This window comes from Tamandua tetradactyla, chromosome X, assembly GCF_023851605.1.
Source record: "Tamandua tetradactyla isolate mTamTet1 chromosome X, mTamTet1.pri, whole genome shotgun sequence".
Classification (NCBI taxonomy): Eukaryota; Metazoa; Chordata; class Mammalia; order Pilosa; family Myrmecophagidae; genus Tamandua; species Tamandua tetradactyla.
The window spans coordinates 160,582,385-160,601,147 of record NC_135353.1 but is presented as its reverse complement, the minus strand read 5'-3'; the positions used below and the strand labels follow the sequence as shown (position 1 = coordinate 160,601,147).

General features: G+C 38.5%; 1 protein-coding gene across 2 annotated transcripts in view; it reads left to right on the top strand.

The window, feature by feature from the left end:
* The window catches only part of GLRA2 (glycine receptor alpha 2), a 202,606-nt gene that overhangs the window by 30,563 nt on the left and 153,280 nt on the right, over window positions 1–18,763 (top strand). Inside the window, exons 3-4 of one of the 2 annotated variants that reach the window (XM_077145093.1) lie at window positions 6,316–6,383; window positions 14,403–14,626. In XM_077145093.1, the coding sequence (XP_077001208.1) occupies window positions 6,316–6,383; window positions 14,403–14,626 (292 nt within the window). Of the gene's footprint in view, window positions 1–6,156; window positions 6,225–6,315; window positions 6,384–14,402; window positions 14,627–18,763 lie in introns of both variants that reach the window. The other variant, XM_077145092.1, reaches the window with a different exon arrangement.

Genomic DNA, 18,763 nt, shown 5'->3' with positions numbered 1-18,763 from the left:
AGTCCTGGTTTATGCCTGGTGCTCCCGTGTAATTATTAATAGTGGCCCCTTTCACTCTTGAAAGTAATCCCCTAGTAGGAGATAGTGGTTCCTGTCTTACCCTTCTCTTTAAACCATAAAAATCCACTGCATGCAAAGAAAGGATTTCTTGAGCCAGGATTCTCAAGGTGCTCTTCCATGGACCTGAGCCATCTGCCATCTGTCCTTTCACTCATCCTTGTGCAAGAGCAGTTGATGCCTGGTAGACATTAGTAGGCAGGGCTTACAGAAGCTGCCATTTGGTTCTTGATACTTAAGCTGCCTTAGTATCATAAATACCTATCATAAATACTTAGTACCTATCATTAATACTTAGTAATATAATGCCATTCTTATTTATCTTACCTAATTAATTGTTTTGTCAGGCAATTTCCACTCTTTCCTCAAAATGGTTGTTCTAAAGCAAATGGTTTGCTGGGTGATCTCATTTAGCTGTGGGAAGAGGTGAATGCCCAGCTCCTTTTCTTCCCTGAATATTTTGCCTTTGCATAGACCTGGTTGGTGGCCACCAAACTGGAATGTAGTAGGACTGGATTAACCATTTTAACCATGTATTGGGCAAAAGGAACAATGATATAGAATTCATTCCTGGTGACTTTTCAAGAAGGTTAAAAATTTTCCATTATCATTTCTTCATTGTTCCAGAGTAGATGCCTCAAATCTCCCCTTACAAAAGGAATGTCACCAAGAAAAGCCCTTTCCTCCCCTTGCAATCCTCCCATCTTCCAGGGCTCTCTTTCATTGGTATCAAAGCACCACACAACCCAGAGAGCCATAATAAAAGAAAGCGCTTCCCTGTTCCCCCATTTCCCATGTTCAGACATCAAGGCTGTGACTCTTAACTCGACATGTTTTTGCCTTGCGGCCCCTGTGTAATTTATCCACCCCACTCCTGCCTGGCCCTTTATCTTTTGAGCTAATGGCTAGAACTTTCTGTTAGATGGAATCTTCTCATTCCAAAGGAAATTTAATCACTATAAATTGAACACATGTATTTAATATTCCATTTACATCCAAGAGCCCCACACTAAAGCAATTCTGGTACTCACAAGACATATTAAGTTATTTAAAAGGAAAAGTTGCAAAGTGAAAATGCCATTCTTATTGGTTTGAGACAAGAGAGAAAAAAAATAACTCTGCTCTCAAGTAGTCTTTCACTTTAAAATGATGTTGGAAAATGAATGAGGCCAAACTAAGCAATAGTGACTAGTTGTCTTGGAGTTTCACAGGATCCCCTCTTACTTCCTGTGCTTATTTTTTAATTGAATCCACTGTGAAGTGTTTTTAAAATATTTGTTTCTAGCTCTAAAAGCCTTGATCAATACAAAATACATATATGTACGATAAAATTTTCATTGCTGTGGCAGAAGTTGTAAAAAATGGTTCCAGGTTTTGACTATGCAAGATACAGAAGGCTCTTACCATTGATCTATTTGTTATGAGCAATGCCCAAGTTGTTTATATTAAATGTAATGACAGTCAAATATTTCAAGTTTTTTCCACATGATGGGTGGTGTCTGGCCCCATTTCACTTCCACATTACCTCCTACTAGCTCTTGTGATAACATGGTGGCCCAGGTTTGACAGTTTTCACTTGGGCCCACTCCAGTGTCCTCAAGGAAATCATTTCCCATCTATCCTTTCTGCTAAAGTGGACTTTGTTTATGCCACAGAGCACAGCAGCAAACTCACAGCAGTTAGTGTGACAAATGACACCTATGCTCCTCCATGTCCATGGCCAGCCTGTGCTTCCAGCCATGGAAAGACCATAGAATTTCAGAACAAATTCCCTTGTTCTCCAACCTCCTAATCTTAGAGTCCAGAGTAGGCTTGACAACCTATAACCCCCAGGTCAAATCTGGCCCCCTGCCAATTTTGATAAAGTTTCACTGGAGCACAGCCACACCCATTTGTTTACATATTTTTCACTACAAAGGCAGAACTGAGTAGTGGTGATAGAGATCTTGGACGCACACAGTACAAAATAATTGCTATCTGGCCCTTTACAGAAAAGAATTTTGCTGACCCCTGGTGTAGGGCTTAGTGTTTTTTTAAAAAAAAACTCAGTGTTTTTAAGAGAAATTTCCCTTTTTTAAATCTCAAGTGACTCATCCAGAAATGAATGCATCTGTTGAATAGCACTCCTGAGTTATTTCTCTAGATGAGAGGGCCATCATCTGGATTGAGTCTTAGACGAGTAGCTGAGAAAGGCTAAGCCAAACTTTCACAGTTCTTTGTTCCCCTTCCATTGTATCTCCTTCTCAGGCAAATCCCCTGTAGCCCCAATAAGGCATATTTCTCTTGGGCAGAACACAGGGCTTTATAATAGCCCTATGATGGCTTGTTTTTCTCATTTTTCCAGCATATTCATCATTTCATTATCATCTAAGATATTTGGTGCTCAATAAGAAATTGTTAGTTAAGTTAATAAACAAATAATGTACATCAGCATTTCCAAAACTCTTTTTTCAGGATGCTTGCCATCTTGGAAATGTGCTCCAAGAAAAGGGGGTCTATTTAGAAAAACAAAAAATATGTAGTCGAATAAATTTGGGAAATAATAAGATACTGCTTTCTCTCTCAGGAGCAGCATAATTCACAAGGGTACTTTAAAAGCTTTGAGGAAACCTACATTAAAGAGACCTGCTTAACTCTCTATTCAGCAGGGTTTTCCAAACTTGTTTGTCCTTAGAAGTTTTACTAATGGACTACAGTTAACATTTCAAAAGACACTTCATGAAAGACTAAAACAAAGTAGGAGTGATCTTGAACTTGAAAGGGAGAAGAACCAGTCTGCAGCAATAAAAGCCTTGGGGATCTTGGTAAAGTGCAGACCCTGATTCAGCAGTTCTGGGGTGGGGCCTGAGAGTCTGCATCTCTAACAAGCTCCCAGGTGGTGCTGGTGCTGCTGGTCCTTCTGCCACACTTTGCGAAGCAAAGGATACAATCCTCAGAGGCACTAGCCTTTATGATCCTATTGTCAGCTACAGCTAATCTCAGTAACTGATCCAAAAATGAAGATGTTAATGGGAAATAATTGGTCACTCTATTATCCTTTGCAAGTAGCATGACTAATTTTACATGGCTTCCTAAGACCACTGTCTTACGTCAGAGTTACTCAGAAAATGACATATAGCAACAAAGAGGATCAGTAAGGGATGTGGCTTATATTTTGTGTGGGGGATGAGGGAGGGGAGCTGTTCTTCCAAATACATTTAAAGTATTCCGAATCTATTTTTTCACTTCCATTTGTATTTTAATTGCATCCCTGAGTTATAACCAGACCTTTTTTTCTCATAAAAATAAGGGGAGGGGGAGGGAAGGAGGGAGGGAGAAGAGGGTAATATGAAAGACTAGATGACTATATGATTTTTATTAGATTCTCATCCAACTCACTTTGGAACATCAGCGAATTGCCAATACACCAATTAGATGAGGTTAACTGGTGTTAACTGTTTCTTTCTACAGTTTACAGAATACGTTCATTCACTGGTGATCACATCTAAGAATATGTCTTGTTAATCAGAACATCTCAGCAGATTACCGAGCTAAAACACAGATGAAAGGGTGTGCTGGCACAGATCAGGATAACTCTTAAAAGTGAAAAAGAAATCCCATCATTCAACCTAATGCTCTTGCAGGACTAGTCCTATATTCGGGTAGCTTCTATCATTAGGATAATGCTGTTGACCTCAGGCATTTTATTCCTGCAGCTAAGAAAAGGATCCCTAAAAGGCAATTTCTGCAGGCTTACAAAATCTGTAACCTTGGGCAAATTAATTAACCTTCTCTATGCCTCAGTTTCCTCATCTATAAAATGGGGGTCATGACAGCACCTAATTACAGGGCTATTGAGGAATGAAATAAATTAAGCCACTCTCTGGCACATAGGGAGGCTTTTCATGTATATCAGCTGTTATTACAATATGAGCTCATTATCCCAGAAACTTGCAGACCAATGGAAAAGCCTGTTACACTCGGGCTAGTGGGTAAGGAGGCGGAGAGGATGCCAAGTAAAGAAAGCAGTTAAGAAAGTTCAGGTTCTTGGAATCAGAATGATGAGAGCTTGAGTCTCAGCTTTTCTAATTACTTGCGGTGTGACTTAGGCAAGCCAGTTAACCTCTCTAGCCCACACTTTCCTAATCTGTAAACATTTACCGGAGCAGTAAAATAAGTCCTCTTTAGGGAGGATTATATTAAAAATTTTTTAATGTGCTTAGCACAGTGTTTCAAATGTGGTAGCTTAAAAATATTTTGAGTTGCAGCAATATACTCACCTTGTTGATTACTGGGAAAGATAAAAACAAATATTTGATTGCATGACCCAGCCTTCTAAATGCTTCCCAGCTGGTTGGGGAAGCCAGACAAATAGATAATGTACAATACAAGGCAACCTATATTAGACTTTTCAAATTCCTCCTGCTAAAATGACATATTCATTTCTCCAGTCTCTTTCCTCCATCACTCATTTTCTCTCTATCTTGCATATAAGAATTTGTGAAGGTTTTCCATCCTGAACTGTACAAGCTAAAAGGAGATATTTTCTTGTGGAGAGGAAAAAGAAAGCAAACACACACAATTTCTCATGGCTTGCCTCCACCTTTTCTAATTTATTTCTTGTTAGCAGAAAAATATATCTGTTAGAGAATAGAATTGCATGGGCAAGAGAGTTGTTTTTGGTTTGGTTTCGTCCTGGTTTGTTGATTAACCAAGAGAGAAAAAGCAAAATCAAGCAGAGTAGGAAGTGATCATGAAGAAGAACTCATCACTCATCGTGATAAGATGCTGACATGAGGGGGGCGGGGTGACCTAAAAAGACTTGGAGGATTTCACAAGACCTAAGCTGACCTGTTTTGGAAATGTGGTGTCAGTGATTATTTTTTCACTAACAACAGAAAAGTTAGTTACGTTGAAAACAAAGGTGGCATAACATACTTCTTTTACCAAAACTCCACGTTCTTGCCTGGGGACTTAAATTTTTGCTCTTTTAGCCTAAGTTTCCTTTCCTCATTATGAGAACCCAACATGGACTCACAAAGTTTTCAAGCTCAGTGTTCAAGTGTGCTGCCACAGCTTGTGTTTACACTACCAGCCTTTGAAAGAGGCCTCAAGCCAAACTCCTCTTCATTCAGATCTTGTCGGCTTGTGGATACAGAGCCACCTGGGATGTAGCTGGCACCGGGTACTAGGCCTTTATCTAGTGAAGAGAGACGATTTTCCACAGGGGAAAGCAATGAAAGAATAGGTGGTTTACAGCACTGTTTTTCATATCTCAGAAAGCAATAGGGAATGCTCTATGAAAGCAACAAACATACTCCCCCACCAGAACATGAAGTTAGGAACCATCACACAGAGATTTCCCTATTGAGGAAGGGCAAGAGGAAAGAAAGCTGGAGTCAGGCTAGTCCCTGGGTCTCCAGAGAGAAAAGCAGGCTCTTACGTTGTTCAAAACACATCCAGGACAAAATATCCCTTGCCTTACAACATATTTCCTGAGGCAACAATATGGACATTAAGTGGCATTTCTGGTTGTATTTATGTATTACCATAATTAATTTTCTTTGATTTTGCATTTCTGTACAACACTTTTCATCAGGGGTCAGAGGACCAATAGAAAGAACTGGGTAATTTCAGAGGTGTGAAGAGAATCAAAGTGGACCCACTTGATTTAAAGAGCGTCCCACAAAAGGAGGTGGATGCTCCTGACCCATCCACAATTCAAGGGGTTGCTTCATTTGACCCCATGGTCCAGTCTATCTCACCACCATGGGATGCACACTGTCGAGGTTTTCAACATTGATAACCCTAAGGTCACAAAAAGCCAACCCTCCAAGGCTATCTCAATAGCAACTTATGACAATGAATTCACTTTCAGTAGTCTTCAGCTTATATTTTCCAAACCTAAAACTCCTCAGGTTGCTTAACTGACAGTTGCTTAACTGTCATTTTCTGAAATACAAGTGGGAATATATCTACCACGCACCTCTGGGTAACGCTTTTCTTTGCAACCTCACTGTTGTTTTAATTTTATTTGCATCTCTAGCCATTTTCACAGATGTTGATGGAGCTGTATTTTTGCTTCAATGCCTATTGCAATATTCTTATTGCATTCTGCAGGTCCTCCAGTAAACGTTACTTGCAATATTTTTATCAACAGTTTTGGATCGGTCACAGAAACCACCATGGTAAGTGCAACAATGCCGCTGGCAAGAGAAAACCATGACTTAATTATGCCATGAACACAACCTGTCAAATTTTCTATTGTTCAACTTGCAGGGCCTCCTGTAAATGTTACCTGCAACATATTTATCAACAGCTTTGGGTCAATAGCAGAAACTACAATGGTGAGTGGGACTGAGCATTGAAGCCATCGTGTGAAGGAATGGGATGTGGAATCAAAAGAGCACTACTGTATATTTGTGGGACATTTACTGAGTGCCAATTTCCAACACCACTCACCTCTATGGAGCAAGTATTCATACTCTTTCATTTTAGAAAGTCATAAGTCAAGTGTTCATTATTTAAATTCAATAATCTTTTATCCATTATGTTACAGAAATTTTGGAAACATTTTATTTTGGTCAGTTTTAGGTAGAATTATCAGAAACAAGTATGGCATATAGGTAAGGATATTTAAAAATGAGCATTTTCAATGTCAATTTGACCCCATGGCCCAGTCTATCTCACTGCCATGGGATGTGGTGAGATATAAATTTCAAAGTTTGAGAGTTGTTTGTTACAGCCAGTCTTTTTTACATATGATGGAAGTTTAATGTAGTCAAACCACCCGATGACACCATACTTATTATATATGCCTAGGGATTGGCCTTACTATCATATCTATCTACACATACACACATGCATATATACACAGACACAGGTACATACATATACATGTGTATGATTTTGTTGGCAATAGGAATCCCAAGTTCACAGCAATTATACCACTGCCAAGACTTTTCCATAAAATAACATAAAATTAAAAACTCATCATAAATGAAAAAAATAAAAGAAATACAAATAAAAAAATTTAAAAAGCTCATCATAGAGTGTTATGCAAACAGGTTTCACATAAGTGAAAAATATTTCCTATCCTATAAAACTCACCAAGAGTCCTTATAAAGGTCACGGTGGTGGCGTTAGCTATAATACAGACTCTTAGGTCAGCAGTCTTACTCACAGTACTATGATACAGCATGGAGATTGCATTTTTGCTGACATATTTTCTTGGTCCTCATCTCATTTAAGTCCTAAGTCAATTATCTGGTTCTCATTTGCATGACTATGTAAAGTAAAGTCAAATAAATGGATGAGATAAAAATAAAATAGAGTTGAGTTTGACTAAATACTACGATGGCTGACATCCTAGAAATACTCAAGAAGCAAAATAATGAGCCTAATCCCATTGAGAGGGAGACAATAGTGTTCCCCCAGTTTTTGTGACATTGTCTTTTTTAGTCTATTAGGAGAGTGTTTAATAATCACTGTACTTTGTGGTGTCCTCAATGCTAGAAATAATTAATTTACCTTTTACCACTCCTTTTTACTAGCAAGAATAGACATAACACAATTCTGTTATCCATTTTAATAGTCCTCCGACAAAGCACTGCCCAGAAATGAGACTTCTGAACTTTTCTGGAATGTGGAACATTAAGAATTTTACCCTTGGCGGGCCGCGGTGGCTCAGCGGGCAAGAGTGCTTGCCTGCCATGCCGGAGGACCCCGGTTCGATTCCCGGCCCCAGCCCATGTAAAAAACAAACAAACAAACAAAATATAATAAAACAAGAAAATGTTTAAAGATGTTTCCCTTTCTTCCTCCCTTCCTTCCTTTCATCCTTCCTTCCTTCTCTCTGTCTTTCCTTCCCTTCCTCCCTCTCTCTTTAAAAAAAAAAAAAAAAAAAAAAGAATTTTACCCAAATAAGATCATTTTGATAGGGTTACTAAATGACTCACACAAAAAAGCTAAACATGGAAAGAATAATCCAACTTTGGGCTTGGCATTCAGTTTCTGTCTCTTCCCCTCTTGGTTTTATGTAATGTAGGAGACAAAACTTCCAGTATCCCAAATGACCGTCACCAGCTTTACACGATGGCATTCAATGACAATATTTGCACGGCCTAATGCTGATTGCATTAATTAGACTCCTAAGTGGCTTTGATTAAATCTCCTTATTGCATTTTACTCTCAATCAAAAATGTAAATATGCATCTTTTCAGTGTTTATTAATGCAAGAAAAAGCTAAATATTTAAGGAGATGAAAACAGAAGCTGTGGATATCCTTGTTTTCCTCTGTCTGTAACAGCTGCTGAAGACGTTTAATAAATGGGCTGCCTAGGTGCTTCCTGGCCACTTATTAAGGTGTCCTTTGTCGTGTTTCTCATTAGAAAATTTGGAAATTGTTGCTCGAGTATGATATTAGTGGCCTGTATTCTGCCATGTAAGATAGATTGGACTGCATGGTCAGAAGAATGGTGCGTGTTGTGCTTCTTTTATTTTATTTTATATCTTAGCTTTTGATGTAATGACAAATTTTATTTGGCTTTTAAAAGTATTTGTATTTTCTTCAATTATGGCTTTGGTGTGAAACCCAAGAAATTTTTTTTGAAATTCTATCATGCTTATGGTAAAGAGTAAATCCTCATTCCTCCTAGAGTAAGGAGAGGCAGACCTGTTCTATAAAGGGCCAGATAGTAAAGATTCAAGGTAAGGACCAGACGGTTTGTGTTGCAACTACTCAAGTCTGCCTTTTAGTGTGAAAACAGCCACAAACCAAATGTAACCAAATGGGTATGACTGGGCATCAATAAAACCTTATTTACAAAAACCGGTGTGAGAGGTTGGGGAAGGGAAGGCAAATTTGGTCCACAGGTCATAGGTTGCCAATCCCTGATCTACATCAATATTTAAAATGGAGATTGTTTAGATGCACAGAACAAAGTGAGAACTGCTCTACTGTGGAAGGGTCTTATCTGCCCAGTCGTGGGGTTCTAGTTGGGCCTGTGAGGCTACCTGACGCCCCTGCAGAATGGGATGTCACAGCCCAAGTTTCCTTCACCAAAACTTTGAGATTCCACTCTGTGTAAATTCAACCATACTTTCACAAAATGTCACACGGAAAAATTGGTCAAGAAATGAAACAGAACCAGGGTTTTCCTTGAACTGCCTTTAGTCTGAGTCAGAACATCAGCCCCTCAGCTTTTAGGTGGTTGTTGAGGACATGGGTTCATTCTATTTTCTGGGGATAGGAGTTTTTTACTTCCTCTACGTTTTCTGGAATGAATTTTTCCAAGATCGCCTCAGAAGTCAGAAAAATGCAGTTTGGGTTTCCAAACATGCTGATTTTCCTTTCTTCCCTCATACCCATTCTCACCTCCTGACCGGGATAGGATTATTGAAGGATTTAGTTTGGAGTGTTTGTTTCTAAAGAACTCAACAAGATATTTTTTTGGTGCTACCCAATATATACCTTTTACGATTGATGGAATCCCACTAAATCATTGTTGCTACTGCCTGCCTACAAATCTCGGCTCACTTACAGACCCAACACTGCCTCAAGCTCCTCTGACATATTAGTGTTGGAGATGCGGACTCACAGAATGTTATATTTGTGTTACTCTGAGGAATATTTTTATAGATCATTATGATAATATACATTATTTGAAAATATACATTTTTGTACTTTAAGAGATACATGGATCCATTAATAGTCATTGCTAGTTGCCCCTGTGTTAAGAGTATTCAGTGGAACAAATTTTGTGTGATTCCCCAAAGACTTAGAAGACCAGTAAGGGATGTATGATGAGCAGGTTATATTCTGGTTTGGGAGAATCAGTTCACCATTTCCTTTTCTTTTTTTTTTCACCCTTTATCTGCTGATGGCAAGTAAATTTACAGAATGGGAAAGAAGTGTGTTTGAAACCCCCTCTTTCCTGATGTAGAAGCATAGTTTGGGGATATTATCAATGCCAATTAAGGTCAAGGGTATGGCATTGCCATCAGCCTGCAGCTCTCCCCATAGGAAAACTGAGGCTGGATGCTTTTCAGGCCCTTCCAAATGACTGCCTGGAAGGATGTGAGTGGGAGTATCTGCTTTGGACCTATGGGTGCTAGAACCCTATTCATGCCACAGCAGCAGAGCCTGACCCTCTCCTCATTTAACACATGGGAGGGCAAGCTGAAAGAAAATGATTCCAGTGCCCCTAAACTCTGCCCCCCCAAATGTCAGTTCTATATCCTCTGCTGGTTGCTGCTGTAGGGTAAGGGGTTGTTTTTATCTCTGATGTGAAATCACAGTCCTGGGGAACTCAGGTAAGATGGCAGACAGCCCCCATGAGAACGTGGACTCAGCCATAACTATGAAAGGACATTATGGGCTCCCTTCACTCTACAGTTGCATCAACAAGTCATAAAGAATTGGTAACTTATCTGGGGTAGCAGGTAGCTACATTTCTTATTCTTGACTTTTTAAGGAAGGACCAAGAATCTACCACAAGCCTGGCATTTGTGTTAAACTCCTATACAAGAGGACCTCAGTCTCTAAATTAGCAATGCAACGCTAAAGTCTGACTTCACCATAAACAACCATCCCCAGAATTTCAAGCTCAAGGCTAACTTTCCATGTTAAAGGCCAGCACAGACTCAAGATGATGTAAAAATTACTGCAGTGTAGCCAGAGGTAAAGCCAAAGTGCCACAGAGGCACTGAGGGGAATCAACAAAGCATATCCTTGCCTTTGATAACAGCATAATGTAATTGGATTGACAAATCCAATTGGATTGTATATATATATACACACATACATATAAATTATAAGAGGGTAATGGTACAGTTTAATAGGAGTGCGTGTGAGACAAGTGGCAGTTTTCAGTACAAATGTTGGACAAAATTTACTAGAAACATAAAGAAACAATCTTTATGGAGTGGGCATAGTATTAGAAAGTACCAGAGAAAGTTGGAACATTAAAAATTTTTAATTTGATATGAAATAATAATATGGAATGTGGGTACTTGTATTACCTGTAGTTAGTAATATAATAAAGACTCTATGATAAACATAGTTTTGGGAAAAAAAGATATGTGTGTAGATATGTGTGTACATATGTGTGTGTACATACTATCTATCTATCTATATCTATATATATATATATACACATTTAAACATGTTTAATTTGAACTTTACCATTACCTAATCCAAAACTCAGATAGTCAATCACAGGGAAATAAATTTTAGTACAAGGAAATATGTCATTCATTCGCAATAGAATCTGTCCCTGAAGAGAGAAGACTGTGTAAAAGAAAATTCATTCTGCATTTGAGCATGTCTCTCAATATTTATTTATCCTTTAAAATTTCATTAAACCTAGAATCAAAGAGAAAGGTAATGAAAGACTAAAAAACAAAATAACTGTCCTCCTGTGGTTTGGAATATTGTGAGATAATAAACCTATCTGTAAATAAACAGACACAATACATAGATAAATTACAGTTGCCAATTTTACCCAGCATTGAAAATGATAGTGAACTGAAAGAATTACAGAGTCAAGGCTCCAAAATATCTTTACTTTGGGGGTGGGATTTGGGGGACTATCTATTTCTTTAGATATGTAGGTGCCTTTTTATACTCTTAAAGAGTCTAGGGATTGCTGTTGATTTCAGAATAATGTGTATTATCATAAACAAAATTATGGACAAATTATCAAGAATAAATATTTATAGCCAAAAACTCTAACAAAAGTCTCATTTCATATAAGTGCTGTCATGGTAGTATAAAGTATATCTTCTCCTTTAAGTCCTCCACTTATCCTTGCTTACAAATAAGAGGCTTAATTTGATTTAAATTAACTTAGACATTTAATGACTCTACTGTGATGTGATAGACTTAGTGTTCTTTTTAAAAAGTTCTAATATTGGCAGAATATTTCATTATTTTCTATATATGAAATTCAAAATGGAAAGCCAAGGAACACTGGAGAAGAACACTCATGGGAAACACTTTTTATAAAGATGCATATTAGCTGTGAACATCCATAATAGAGATGTTTTTCTTAAAGGTCAATTTTTTTCATACTGTGTAGCACTAATGTAATATTCTCAAAGACATCTCAATACACATTGTTAAATCCTTCTCAGGCTCAAGGGAGGAGCCCAACGATGCTCTCTTGGTGATTTAGCTGTCCAAATACTCCCCCATCTGGCTTTTCATGACCTCTCCCAACCCAGGATTACTTCACATGACTCGCAATGGTCCAAGATATTTGATCCATTTACCTCTCTTTTTCCAGCTGTCATTATTTCCCCTAATTAGAGTTCTCTATGTCTGGAATTGGCTGAGGGGATGGGGGTGGGGTAGATGGACATCAGACACTCAAAAGGCAGCATTTTTGTTCCAAGAAATCTTAAGAAAATCCCACAGTGGGTATATCCACTGCATACCTGCATGTAAATTGAATTATATTTTCAATAGCCCTTTCTTTAACTTTTCCATAAATCACAATTCCCACTCTTTACTCGCACAAAACTCCAAACCTTCCAGTAAATCAGGTTCCCATTGAGACAGTGAACTGGTAATCTCTTTCCAATAAAAACCTTCCAGTCCCTTTGGACAATTCCAGAAATGTATGATGGAAATTTTTTGAGGCTCTGCCATCCCTTTAGTCCACTCACTGAGGGAGTCACTGGGCAAACAGGATGGGATGGAAGTCTGGCTGGGCCCACAACAGTACTCTCTTGAGTCTATGAATTTGCTATGCAGGCCTAATATAATTCCGAATAAATTCCAGCTGATATATTTTCCAAGTCAGAAAATCCTTGTTATACAACGGAGAACCTTAGGATTATTTTATTTTAATATCACAGCCTTTTCAAATGGGGTAGATTTTGATAACTGATTTTCAATAGTTGGTAACACTTTGATTATTAGTTTTCATGAGGCCTACATTGGGCACCCTTCCCAAGAACTGCAAACTTCAAAATGCCGATGAGCCTGACCATCAGGATGGCTACATTTGAAATAAGCAATCGAGGGGATTTGGAAAGTTTAATAAATAGTAGAAGTAACTGAATTTAAAGCTCTTTTCCATACACTCTGCTCTTTACAACTTAGTTTTTTGTTTTGGTTTTTTTCCTTTTGGTCTTGAGGAAATTAACCAAACTGACAATCCTGAGGTACCTGGTAAGTGTACCTCAGGATCAACCATCCCAGTGATCAACCATCCCAGTTCCAGCTTGCTTGGGACTGAGGGGGTCCTCTGGATGTGGGCCTTTCAGGGTTAAGCTTTGAAAATGTCTCAGGCAAATCTGAACAAGTTGATCACAATTAAAGTAAGGTAAACAATTGCCTAAAATGTAGGTGCCAAAGAGTGGAGATGGAGCAAATGAGGGTGAAAAAGGTAAAGGAAAGTGAGTAAGAATGAATATCACTTTAAATGACCATGAGTGGCAGGAGTGGACAACTATTAGATCCAAGCCCTGGTGTTACTTGACTGGGAAATACAACTGAGACTTCTATGATGGTCCAGATTATCAAGCAAAGCAACAGTTTCATGAACCTGAATACCTCTGAGTATAAGTCTCCAGGAGAGCAGCCACTGCCCCAAGCTGAATCATTAGCACAGAAATTGCCAGACCAAATAGGAATATCAGTGGATGTACATGAGGCTCCCACAAGGGAGGAACATCTTGTCAGAAGGTGTTCAGATTAAGAAAACATGAAAAAGATCTCTTACTGATGAAGCATCAAATTAGCAAGTGTAGACACACTCATTGAAAGAAATGATACAATATTTAATTTCTAAATTAAGAAGCTTTAAGGGAATTATTTTGTCAACACAAAGCATCTTAATATTTATGTTGAAGAACTTTAAGAGCATTGCTCAATCATGTCACAGCTTTACAATAAGATTTCCATTCCCAAAATTACAGAGTGGGTTTCCTTCTGCCCAGATTCTCTGAGCCAAATGAGATGAGAGCATGTCATTTGATTTGGAAAATGAATCAGTTTTATTTAAACAATCTGTCTTCACAGAATAACTTCTCAATGGATTGTTACCTTTTACTATAGCAAAATCAGCTTGAATTAGTGTTAACTAGCCACAGGATGACTAGTTTAAACATAAAGAAAGTTCATCCATGTCAACCTGCTGCATTAATGCTCTGGTTTGGCTGAGTCTTCTATCTTTCTCCCTCTGTGTCCCCGCTCTCAACAGAACTGAGTGGTTTATTTGAACCAAGGTAGACACAACCTGGTTTACTCAGTACACCAATGCTGTACCAAAGTAGGTAGAAGGGTAAGGGAGAAATGCAGATGGGCCTCTTATGCCAGCATAGGTGATAAGTAACTCTTGTGCATGGCATTTCTGTAGGACTACCGAGTGAACATTTTTTTGAGACAACAGTGGAATGATTCGCGACTGGCATACAGTGAGTATCCTGATGATTCCTTGGACTTGGATCCGTCTATGCTGGACTCCATTTGGAAACCAGACTTGTTCTTTGCCAATGAGAAGGGTGCCAACTTCCATGATGTCACCACAGACAACAAACTGCTGCGGATTTCCAAAAATGGCAAAGTGCTCTACAGTATCAGGTAAGTCTCCATTGGCTGCCCCTGCTCACTTCTCCATTTCTCTGCTTGACTAGAGCTGCCTGATCCTGCAGCGCATGGGGGGATATGAATATTTGACCTTGTTGACTCCTGTTTATCATTTGAATCTTAAAATTGGTAGAGAGGCCCAGAAGTTTCCAGTGTCTCAGAAGTGTGATTCTCCACAAATAAAAATGTATTTTCAGGGTTAAAGAGACATTGTCTGTATTTTAGAACCTCATCTACTCTCTGAGACCAAAGGAAGAAATGTTTACTTTATCCAGAACTTAAACTTTCTGTAGCACAGAATCTAACTCAACCTGCCTGAATAGATCATTTAAACAATCCAAACACAGGGATCCCAGAATAAGAACGAGGGCCTTTAATCCTGTATAATTTAGTGTAATGCCTGGATAAATCCCAGAGTATAGTAAGCAGATAAAAAATTTTGGCAAAGTCCCTTGAGGGATGGGAGAAAAAATAGGAAACTATTAAACTTTACCAATGAGGAAACACCTGATACTGTGTCAAACATTAGGAATACCCCAAGCCCTTGATCTTGAGGCTTGCTCTTGTGAAGCTTATATACGTAGTGGAGAAGCTTAGCCTACCTAAAGGCATGCCTAAGAGTTACTTCTGGAGGACCTCTTTTATGGCTCCAATGTGGCCTCTCTGTTTCTAAGCCCAACTCTGCAAGTGAAATCATTGCCCTCCCGCTACGTGGGACATGACATCCAGGGGTGAAAGTCTCCCTGTGGGCATGGGAGATGACTCTCAGGGATGAGCCTAGCCCTGGTACTGTGGGATCAAGAATGCCATCCTGACCAAAAGGGGGAAAATAAATGTAACAAATAAGGTGTCAGTGGCTGAGAGAGTTCATATAATAGATGGATAGGCTACTCTGGAGGTCACTTTTATGTAAACTTCAGTTAGACCTTCTACTTATCACAGCTTGCCAGACCCCAACCAAAACCATTCCTACCAATCCTAAAGAACACCTAGGGCATTATATAAGATTCTACAAAGTTTCCATGCACCAGGGTAACTTTCCAGAATCTTACAACCTCCAGATGGGTCTCTGGACCAGATAAGTCCTGAAATGCAGAGGGGTCAGCCTCTCCAGAACATCAACTAGTTCCTGTATTGTCAACATCCCCTTCCAACATGAAAAAGTTAGAAAAGGCATAGCCCAAATGCCCCTAAAGAGTGGGAGAAAGATCAAAGGTAATGGCAGAGTTATACAGAGAAGGTAGGGTTTAACAGATGAGTATGATTACTGAATTATTGATACTGAAGTATCAATAATATGAATTATTGATACTTCTTCTAGTCTCCAGTATCTTAGAGGAGCCAGAAGTAAAGACCTAAAATTGTGGAATTGTAACCCATACCAAACTCTGAAACGTGTTCTACAACTAATTGTCACAATGTGCTTTGAAACTTACTACTTTTTTGTATGTATATTATTTTTCACAAAAAAAGGTGATTGTGATGATAAATGCACAGCTATATAATGATATTGTGAACCACTGTACCCTTTGGATTATTACATGGTATGTGAATATATATCAATAAAAAGTAATTAAAAAAAACATAGGAGTGTACAACACAATAAACCCAATGTAAACTGTGGCTTATAATTAATAGTATAATAATAATAGTAATAATATTGTTTCATCAATTGTAACAAATGTACCATACTAATGCCAAGTATTAATAATAGGGTAAATTGGGGTGGGAGTGGGGGTATATGAAAACTCTAGTTCTGCATGATTTTTCAGTAAATCTACAATTTCCCCCAATTTAAACCATAAAGATCCTCAAAAAGAAAAAAAAACAACAGGCAGAGGACTAGATTTGGTTCACCAGCCATAGTTTGCTGACCCCTGATATAGAGTATGTAAAAATAATTGCCACAGTACCTAAAACAGAGTAAGTGTTCAGTAAATGAAATCATGGTTATCAGTATTTTAAAGTCAACATCCTTTCTAAATAATAAGCTCTTTGAGGTCAAGATACTTGGAATTTGCCTCTTTTGTATCCCTATCCAAAGGAGAAGGGATGGTGTACTATTTTTGAGAGATACTTAGTTCAGTAAATACATAAATACATTTTAAATATTCTTTATATAATCTCTCCCTTTCTCTCCAAATTTTGTCACCAACTAGTGCCCTTGCAAATAAATAATTACCCACAAGTTGGCAGACTCACTGCCATCCCAACTTCATTTCTCAATTCTATATACAATTTGGCTCTGTATTGTGTATTCTATTCTTATACTAGTAACATTACGGCTTGCTGATAGCCAACAGCCCCAATGTCTCATAGAGTAAAAGAGGCAGTTCTTTTGTAAGAAGCAGGAAATTCATTGCTTGTTCAAAGAACCAGGAAACTTCCTCCATCATCCACTTTATTTTTAGGGAAATACAGAATATTCTACATTATGATGCTTTCTTGGTGGGGGGGCAGAAGGGGTGTATAAGATGCAGTATTGGGCATGACCTAACTTGTCGTGACCTGATGAAATGGGACATATGTAGAGCATGGCGCTGGGAAGCAGAGTTATAAAAAGCAGTGTGGGGTATCAGCTGTTCCAGCTAACCCTCCAGGCTTTGGATGGCATTTGCTCTAGTAAATACCTGGCGTCGTGCATGGTTGAAATAAAAAAAAAATTGTTTTGTTTTCTTTCTGTTCTACGAAGGTATTTCCATTCTGGAACCATGAAGAATATAAGGTTCCCTAAACTTAGATAGAAGAATCCCTAAACCTAGATAGAAGGTAAAGGGAATTTTACTGCAATTCTTCTATCTCTGGTTCCCAAGTGTAGAGTATTATAGGCTCTAAAAACCCCTAACTATTGTATTTGATTGGGTAAGATTTGTCCTGCAGCAGACTAGCTTAGAATTTTCCTTGACTGTGGATATTCTTTGAAATCAGAGAAAAGATACTTGGTGGAGGAGAACTGGGCATGCAATTTTAGGGCAACATAAGCCCTTAGCAGATTTGAACTGCAGAAATCCAATTATTTGCCTGTAAGCATTTCCAGTGAGCTAGACACTGTGCTGAGCTTAGAGATGAAGAGCTAAGTGAGATATGGTCCCTGCCCTGGAAGAGGTCCAGTCTAGAAAGGCAGATAGACATAAGATAAATCAAGTATTGGGAATAAATACAAAATGAAGTAAAGAAAAGTGGCTCTAACTTTGCAAATGAAATGTGTGGCCCAGATATTGTAATAACATGGAGGTCAGTGTCCACATTCCTGTTTATTTCAGTCACTGGACCCAATCTAACTAGAGGTCAAGTGGTAATTATTTTTTCATATAAGGCCAGCTACAGGGTCCAACTCAAGTTTAAGGCTAAATAACTAGGGTTTCTGGTATCTTAAAGGTGCTGGGAAGTCCCTGCTGAAGTTCCGTTAGGAGGAGATTTCCCTGCACGATCATGTTTACAATGCAAATATCCTTGGCAGAGGGAACTCATTAGTCTAAATTCATACCAGGCTGTAAAGAGTAGATAAGAGATTTAGTTCTGAGAGAAGGTTTGATGGCAGTGAATAATGGTGAGGAAGAGAATACTGGATGTTTGAGAGGAGAAATGGGATAGGAGGAAGAGGGTTGGGAAAGACACAAGGAAGGAACTAGAAGTAGCAAAGGAACTACAAAAGTAGCATTAAACTGCCCTAGATAGTTTAATGAGATATGGTCCCTGCCCTGGAAGGGCTCCAGTCTAGAAAGGCAGGTAGACATAAGATAATACCTAAGTATTGGTCCACATTAAAATAAAAAGTTCTGTGGCAGTGTTCTGCATTTGTATTTTCCTGAAACCTAAAACAAATGCTGGTAGCATTTCATCCAGGAAAGACCCCATGCTTTTATTAGCTTTGTAGGAGCAAGGATAGAATTAATTCTATGTGGAAACCAAAGCTCAAGGCTTTGAAGGCCAAACAAAACACAAAGAGAACTACGTAGTCTGTTGACTAAATAACAAGCCAAATCATATTTTCTAAAGTTTTAAATATCTCTTTCTAAAGAGGTGGGGGCCAAAAAAAGAGAGGGCAGTAGAACTCCATAAGTGTGCTCTTGATACAAACACTTGTGGTACCGTAGTAAAATTCAAGCAAATCTCTTAAATAGGAACCAA